At 32.1% G+C, this 9,385-nt stretch overlaps 2 protein-coding genes across 2 annotated transcripts; both read right to left on the reverse strand.

The window, feature by feature from the left end:
• Window positions 1–4,106: 4,106 nt before the first annotated feature.
• Window positions 4,107–6,781, reverse strand: LOC107186129 (sodium/hydrogen exchanger 8). Its single transcript, XM_015573940.1, has 4 exons — window positions 5,458–6,781; window positions 5,214–5,383; window positions 4,766–5,137; window positions 4,107–4,663 (listed from the first exon to the last, which is right to left on the reverse strand). The coding sequence occupies exons 1-4, from the start codon at window positions 6,731–6,733 to the stop codon at window positions 4,313–4,315; spliced, it is 2,169 nt and encodes a 722-aa protein (XP_015429426.1). The 5' UTR covers window positions 6,734–6,781; the 3' UTR covers window positions 4,107–4,312.
• A 386-nt stretch (window positions 6,782–7,167) lies between these two features.
• Window positions 7,168–9,073, reverse strand: LOC107186137 (diphthamide biosynthesis protein 2). Its single transcript, XM_015573949.1, has 5 exons — window positions 8,959–9,073; window positions 8,371–8,704; window positions 7,809–8,290; window positions 7,442–7,733; window positions 7,168–7,366 (listed from the first exon to the last, which is right to left on the reverse strand). The coding sequence occupies exons 1-5, from the start codon at window positions 9,061–9,063 to the stop codon at window positions 7,197–7,199; spliced, it is 1,383 nt and encodes a 460-aa protein (XP_015429435.1). The 5' UTR covers window positions 9,064–9,073; the 3' UTR covers window positions 7,168–7,196.
• Window positions 9,074–9,385: the final 312 nt, after the last annotated feature.

A 9,385-nucleotide genomic window follows, 5' to 3' on the forward strand; every position in this document is an offset into this window, starting at 1 on the left:
AAATGGTTTTCTCTTTCTTTCGAACTATTCTCGTCTAACTTTTCTCGTGTTACCATGCGACCCCACCGCAATTATTCTTCTAGGACTGACGATGGCAATCGTGTTGAATTTGTACAGTACACAACGGAAGTTATATAGTAGGTATACCGGCATTATTTTGTGAAACGCGGCCTGTGAAATCCGTAGAAGAATGGGCAACGGTACAAGAGCACAGAACGAACTTTTCGCCTGACCGTCCTTAACACTGATCAATTGCCGATCGTCGTGCGACTGTACGTCAACAATAATTTTACGCTTTCGACGAGAATGTATAATAGAATGTTAATTGTTATCGACGACGAAAAGGGACATTGTGTTACAGTGGGCGAATGGTAACTACCAATCATACAACATCGAGTCGTGTTTGTACGACATACGATCGGTTTCGATATTTATTACCGGTGTATTAACGGATTTCGAGAAGGCGCGATTCCATCGCGTATCCGAACATTAACGATTATATATACCGACGATATATATATAAATAAATAAATAAATAAATATATATATTTATTTATTTATTTAACACACACATATACATAGAGTAAATCGAACGACAATTTATGTAGGTGTGATTCGCTGCTTGGCGTTAGGATAGTTAGAATGAAATTAACAAACGGTAACAGTAAAAATGTGTATAGCTTGATGTACGAGAGCCCCGTTCTCCCCACCCCCCTTTGGCATACGAGCAAGTAATTGTACTCATATGCATTAAAACTTGAAAGCTCGATGCGCATTTTTTTTTCTCTCAATGAATGAAAGCGAATGATAGTGAGCACAAAGGTCGGATAGAGATTAACTCGATTTCGGGGAAACATGGTTTGTACAGGGACCCAAATGCGAAACCCGTCGAGAGATTAACGTTTCGATTGGTAGGATTAAATTATACGTCGAACGAGCATATGACAAACCCGGATTCGGATGTGTCGGCTTACGAATCGCGCGAAGTTGCCGATGTACCATTACGAACGGCTACTTCATTCCCAGAGATAAGGCCGAACCGAATCATCCGAAAAACCTGCCGCTTCTTTTCTAATCTACCATTACCGAGATAAAGCTAATCACTAAGAGATTATTGTCCCTTAAATTGGATCTAATAATTGTTAACGTACTCGTGACAGTATCCACTATCGAAGCGAAAACACGTGTAGAAGTGGCAGCCAAATCAGATATCGCGTGATCCACGAATACATAGTAAATGTCTTTTGTAATATTAACGAAATTTCAAACGAACGGTAGGATAACGAGTAAACCGGCGAAAAGAAGACAGTTTCTGAGCGTTTGATAAAAAATAATAAAGGGAAAAAAAACAGCGGACAGGAAATGATTTCAAACCGAACACCAAGTTATATTACGTAAGCTTGCGGCGTGTGTGTGACACGCGTCTATGAGATACTGTAAATATTGAAAAATATATTCGGGGGGTTTTACACGTTTTTAGACCGGAGTGTCTGCATTATTAAACGTCGACGATTTAGACGAATGCTCGAGAGAGAGAGAGAGAGAGAGAGAGAGAGAGAGAGAGAGAGAGAGCGAGTGATACGGCTCCAACGGATTACACATACACAACGCGTAACACGATCGATTCGGTCGATGTTTATAATCCATTGGAGCTGTCCTGTAATAAATTGATGAGATCGGAGTGTAATATTCTACTCTTATAGATTGGTACATAGGCATACTGGTCGTAGCGTTATAGCGATCATTTAACTGTGCATGCTTAGCCGATCGCTCGATGTTGTACATACACACCATGTACCGTACTGAGCATTAATATGAATTATTAACTATCCAATAAGAGCGCGTCTAGACGCTCTTAATACGTGATGATCATTTTTAGAACGTTATTAAACGGTAACCCAATGCGCAAATACCATTCGTGCGGAGGATGTGTGTGTAACTTAAATTGACTGGAGCATCGACGAACGGGGGGCAAGTGTGTCTTAACGTGCTTATAGACAATACTTCAGTACCAGTAGAAAGGGTAATAACGTTCGTTGATATATTAACGTTGGCCAAATAGAATTTGAACGACAACCATCGGTAAAAAAGAAATTGCGTTTAATAAAGTTGGAAGCGTGAAAAATAGAAGTGCCCTAATCCTTGTAAAAAAAAAAAGAAAGAAAAAGCAATCTATCTCATACGACATTACCATGGTGTACCTTGAAAAAGAGGAAACCAATAGTTTGTAAATTGTGTGTTGCGAAGTCCCAAGAGATCGTAATTTATAAAAATATTCTCACAAAAAACGTGCCTCGTGCTCCAGTCACTCGATGTACGACCAGATGAGGCATAAAAAGAAAACGTAACATAATAAAAGTAGCGGTAATGAGTCGAACAAATAAACGGATTTGATGTTTTAGACGCTGCCTCCGTTATGTGCCCTGCCGCAGAAAAATAAGATAACAGACCCATTTACCCACGTCCCGAGATCGATATATGATATCAAAAATAAATTCACAGTAAAATAAAACGAGCAATATGAGCTTTCTTTTCCTTGTCACCGTTATCATAGCTTCTCAATCCAACAAAGAAGTTCTTCCGTTTCGGAATCAATAATTTATTATGAAAACTATATCATTTTTATTGTCTATAGATGTATCATGGATATTTTTATACGGTGTATAAAATCGTATATTACTTTTAAAATCATAAATTAACATTAATTAAAAGAAACATTCCACTTTGGCTAATTTTCGGTTAGATATTTGTTTACAATTAATTACAGTAATTCAGTTTCACATGATAGACTAATGCTGCGCTGCACGGAAACAGGAAGTTACGTCCGCTTTCATTCTTTCTTTCATAATTGATATGATACGAGAGAAATGCAGAAAACAACAGGACATTTCCCTTCCCTGTGAATAATTAACTTTTGATAAAAAGCAACGGAACTATTTTTGTCAGATTAGGAAGAGATTCTGTATTGACATATTATATAAGTGTGCGAATTAATTCAATTTAAAATGTAAGATACATATAATTTCTGTAGGATATAACATATCCAAATGAAAAGAACACTTTTCATGTTCTGAAAATTGTTATGCAATGCATTAAACGTATCGTACATATACAAGATAATAATTTTATATAAAAATATATTAATAGTATAATAGGATATTTACAAATTCTGTACATAATAATAAAAAGAAAATATAAGATTAATAACAAGAATGAAATTAAATTTCAATCACGAAATGAGAATTTCTTTAAGAATAGAAGTTTTATCGAAGTACTATTCGAACGTATAATAGACTGATATGTTAAGTAATACACATTTAATGCTCTAAAATTGTTAAAAGAGACCTTAGTAAATATCCTATTATGACATGTTTATTGTATGATCTACATATAAAATAACTGAAATATTATAATACACGTAAATATCGTATAATTTTGCAAGGATTTAAAGAGCAAACATTATTTTAATGAAGCTAAATTAATCACACATTGTAACGTTAAGTTCTTAGTGCCATTGAGTCCTACATTTTGTATAAATACTTATTTTGCTTCATATGCGGCATAACTAGTGTATAAAGACTTATACATATACGTTATATTTGTGCAGAAATTTAAATGTTTTTAAGAATATCACACGTGTCTCCACTTCAGTAGATTACATAATTATTTCTAATAAACTAAGAAGGAACTAAATTCTCGATAGAATGTAAGAACTTGTTTCTCATTTATAAGTTCCACATTAATAATATTGTGCTAATATCTAATAATGTAACACTTTTATGTAACATATACGTTTTGATACAACAATACTTTAAATTGACGAGACAACTAAAAGATTGTTTACAAATTCGATTATTAGTCAGACCAATCCTCGTCCGTTCTGTAAATTAATTAGAAATTGATTAATTATTCAGAACCGTAATGCATTTCAAATACAGTCCTCCACCTACAACAAGCCCTCAGAGCAAAGCAAATATTTTAAAGACCAAACCATTGTGGTCGATAAATTTTTATAGTCACACAACAATTTTAAGCAATTTGCTAAAGCCAACAAATTCTTTATCTTATCAATAGTATCTCAATTTTTTTTTGTAAATAATCCTTTGTATATTTCTTTGTCTTATCATGTATCATGTAGAATACTGTTTCAGTTGAATAAAAATTAGGAAAACTGGACGAACTCGGATTTTTAAATACATACAGAAAATATTCTCTTCAAATTATAGTGAACATTACTATCAATAAACGCTTATGTACGTTCACATATAAGCACAGCATTGGTAGCACACTTAGCATATCGCACAATAATAAATTATATACTTAATATAGACCCGTGACTTGGACGTCCTTTGTTTTGTTTTCCATGAACTTGATTCCTACTATCCCCAGATAAATTTATATTTAGTTGTGCTGTTGAAGCAGTAGTTACTTCATCATCTGATTCCATAGGACTTATTCGAATAGCCTGATACCATTGATTTGTCAGATCTGTCATTTGTGATTTACAGTCTTTCAATTCTTGTTGGGTAAACCTCCTTGTGAAGAAAGGAATGAAGAACTTTAAATCCCATCTTGCGAAGCCACGAATTCGTGATTGGAGAAAAGATACTTCAATCTCTTCTTCGGTAAGCTCGGATAGGTGTTCGGAATCTATTGTTTGACCCTATAATAAAATATACTACATGAAACATACATATATTTTTGAATTATTTTTAAATATCTTTATTATATTTACATACATAGATTTACATATACACGAACTTACCCATTCTCTAGTTTTACTTAAAGAAACTTCTTTATCCTTTCTCTTTCTTCTACTATTATTCTTTTGTTTTTTTTCTGCTCTCAAGAACTTTAACAGAGGCATGGTAGAACCACCAAATATTAATGTTGTGAATAATACAATAATTAATGTAGTTGTGATGATCACGTGTCGTGTTTCATCACTGAAATCCAAATGAAGTGATAAAGCATAAGAAATGGCACCACGCAAACCACTAAACCACATTATAAACATCATTTTTCTAGTGATCTGATGTTCTCGAAAACGATTTACAAGAAGAGCTAAGGGAAAGATGTTTGCAGCTCTACCAATAAGGCAGAGAATTATGGACCATACGATTAATGCTGGTTCAACCTGTGATTGAAATAAAATCAGTATAAAAATACAATATACACAAAATAATGATAATATTCTGTAAATAATATTTTACCCGATGTCTAAAGCTGAACAAAGCTAACCCCAAATAAGCAAACACACAAGTTTCAGCAATAAATGCTAAAGTTCTCATAGTCTGTTGCATTGTAATTTGAGTAACAGTCGATAAATTAAAATGGGTATAATGTGACATTACAATCCCATTAAATAAAATGGCCATAATACCTAAAACAAAATTAAATTGTCTATGTATTTCTTTATAATAGTGTAACAATAAATTTAAACATTTAAAATATTACCAGATAATTGTATGCCTTCTGCTAATACATATGGTGCATAGGTAAATACCAGCATAAGTCCAAATTCAAGAGAAGGATTTTTCCTAAGATCCACATGTTTAAGTAACAATGCACTGATTAGAGCAAAGACAACTCCAATGCCCGCAGAAGCAAAAAACATAAGGCAAAATCTATTTAAGCCAAGAATGATGGCTTCACTAGTTGTTGATGCATTATTAGATTCCAATACAGATGTGGTCAATACAATAGAAATTGCATCATTTAAAATAGATTCTCCAAAAACTAACATGTTCAATACTGGATCCACATCTAAGGCATGAAATATAGCTACAGTAGCAACAGGATCTACTGCAGATATTAAGGATCCGAATGCAAAACTTTCAACAAAACTAAGTTTATATGCTACCTGAGCTAATCCTAACAAATATATTCCAGCACCAATGACAAATGCTGAGATTGCTGTACCAAATATAGCAAAAACTAAGATACTTCCAATATTTTGAAAAAAGTTTCCTTTGTGCAAATTATATCCTGATTCAAATATGATAGGTGGGAGGAGTACAAGAAAGAAAGCAGTTGGAGAAAAGGCTTCTTCTTTCCTCCAATTAGCTATATTTTGATTTGACATAAGATTTATAATCATACCAATAGCTCCTCCCAAAAAGACAATTACTACAGATTCAGGTAAATATTGAAAGTTTGTTTGTAGCATGAGGTGTATAAGTAAAATGCCTAAGGCTAGGACACAAAGGACAAAAAATATGGACATAGAACTGTTGTGTTCTTCCTCCGCAGATCCTTTGTCAGGCAATACTGGTTCTGCTGGTGTAATAGTTGTTGTACTCGTATTTGTTGCATTGCTGATATCTGAATTCTGTGATGTAACTGCAAAATCTGGCACAGCAGTTCCATTTTGGTCATTAATAATATTTGTCGTGACTGTATTAACTTTTTCAGTTGTTTCATCATTAACGTCATGATCAAGTCGAACTGTACTTGTAGATATAGTTTGAGATTTAGCATCTATTACGTTTGATATAGTAGGATTTATTTTCAAATTACTGCTATCGGATTTTTCAGATGCATCTGTTTCTATCGACGTATTGGTACTCAAATTTGTCTGCGTATCAATTTGTAATGTGCTGTTCTTATTATCCAACGTGACATTGTCATGTTTCAGGTTAGAAGTTTCTTCCGCATTTAACACCACAGAACACGCACCAAAAACGATAAATATCATACAAATAATTGAACTTTCAACGTAGAACAAATTCATTTTTAAAAATATCTTTACATTATCACAAGATAGTCACAACACACTTTTCTGGCATGTATTAGCATTGCGATATGACAGAAGAGCACAGCTGATCATACATGTATGTATGTAAGTAGAATTATATCGATATCTCGCTTTGCGTTTACATCGAAATGTGCCACGTGTTCGGTCAAAAAAATACACTGTGTTGACAACGATACATAGATTTGTAAGAATTGTTCTACTTGTTGAACTTGTAATAATATAAACAAAATTATATAAATGAAATGACTTTAAATTAAACAATATACATTAGTATAAGCACAAAATTATATACATTGTATTTCAAGATTTCAATTTCAAATTATCAATTATACATTAAAATTATTATATTTAATGAGTTGTTCAGAGACTAAACGATTTTTTACTTGTTTAGTCAAATAAAGATACCGTGCCTGAAATCCTACAAACAATAACACTATGTTCAATTGTTGTTTGTTCGTATAGAAAGAGGTTCACTATCATAACTGCTTGGTAAACCAGATCGACCAATTACTGCTGAATGTACTGTATCTTCTCCTAATCTTTGTTCAAGCCCTTTCCATGCTCTATTCTGTAAAAATTCAGCTCCTGCTTTTCCAATTGCAACAACACCTAATTCAATTAAAATAACATTATTGAAGGAATATTCACTGAGTGATTAATTTTTATAATATATAAATAAAGTACCTGAATCTTTAATTGCTAATGCATTCATTTTATCTGTACATGGCAGATTTTCATCACAATCTCTAAGTTTACCAGTAATTAATGAAATGTCTGAATTTGTTGATGCTTTAAAATCTACATAACTCAATCCTCCAGGAAGTATTTGTCTAAAATCCATATAATATTCCGTGTGCAATTCTCTCGAACTATTAAATGCTAGTTCTACTTCATAAGGCAGAAGTATTGGTTTTAAAAATTCTCTAGAATCAAATACTTCATTTTCAGGACATGTTATCATAACAAAAACATCAATCTGTAAATGTATAATACGTTTTCAAAATATTACCGTTGTTTCAAGTGAAAGTTACGACTATTACCATTTACATACCTCTGGAAAATTAGCAAGTTTCATTGGATTCACTTTACCTACACTTAGAATATAAGATTTTTTATTTTTCTGTTTAAGAATATTTTTAATCATTGATAATATTTTCAGGTAATCTTTAATGCCTAATGTGGCTACAACAATTCCAACAACTTTAGCATCTTTTAATTTCTCAATTAAAAACCTTCTTCTTTTTAACCATGGAGTACTTAAAGCTTGGTATTCAGTGATACTACTATTTTCAAAATAGTACCATTTTTTTGCAGGAATTGTTATTTCTAATGTGGTGAATGTTTTATCACCACTTCCAAGGAAAAATGCCTCATAATCTTCTATTTTATATCCTTTTTCTAATTTAAAGCTTCTGCCTAAGATTATTGTAGACATATTATCTTTAACATCTGTGAATTCCACATTGGAAGTACAGTTTAATGATGAAAAGATTAAATTTTTATAAAGTGGACTTAGCACTTCGTATATACCTTCTGTAAGTAAAATGTATTTCTAATAACATTTAAATCAATTAATTCAAACTTTGATATATTCTTAATGTCATAGAACTTACCAATTTTATGTGCATATGCAACATTATAAAAAAATAAAATTCTTTTGCATGTGTCTTGAAAATGAGATGTAAATTTGTCAATAACTTCTATCATGTTAATTTCTGTTTTTGGTAACACATGAAATACTGATAACCGAGTAGTAGGATTTAAACAAGCGTGTCCAAAATGTATTATGCCATCTGCATTCATATGTTGAGCTGATATTTCATCTACGCAACAAGTACCGCAAGAAGTATCTCCCAAAATGTATACTTTCTTATTGATACGATTTTCCAAACGTAATGCAATTTGTACAGAATCAGGTAACAGGTTATCAGGAAATTGTAAGCATACCTAAAAATATTTCATATTTGCAAAAGAAGCCTGTTTGTATATACTGATAAGTATACATTCATTTATTGTAAAATATTATAGCATTTATAAGTGTTATTGAATAAAAGTATGATGACAGATGTATATAACCTTTACAATGAGTATTTTAATGTTGTTGAGGACGGGGAATAGAGTTGAAAATTAAATGTTGCATACACTTTAATTATACAATTTTAAATTATGAAATATCCATCACATAGATAAATCATTCAAACCTTATTTAAATTATATGCATCAATCCACTTGCCGCATTTTTCCACTTCGTAAGGATCATCTACGGTAGTAACGTTTATTTTGTGTTCAGTAATTTTTACACTCATTTCCGAAATCATTTTACTTCATGCACTAAATTTTATACATTACAAAAACTATTTACAAACAGGTACATTTGTACGTGTAACAAATATGCCACTGTATTCTACACATAAGTAAATTTTACAAGAGGTTATTGGAATCACGCAGCATGGACGGAAGTACATACATAAGTATATATGTATATTGGTATATATCTATATACACATATACATTATATTCGCATCCACATGCTGTTCACGTATGACGGTTCAAACGAAAAATTATTTAAATCTTTAAATTTTAGAAATTTGGCAATTTTTCACATAAATATTTGTTTCAACGGAGATC

The sequence above is a fragment of the Dufourea novaeangliae genome, unplaced genomic scaffold (genome assembly GCF_001272555.1).
Source record: "Dufourea novaeangliae isolate 0120121106 unplaced genomic scaffold, ASM127255v1 scaffold69, whole genome shotgun sequence".
Taxonomy (NCBI): Eukaryota; Metazoa; Arthropoda; class Insecta; order Hymenoptera; family Halictidae; genus Dufourea; species Dufourea novaeangliae.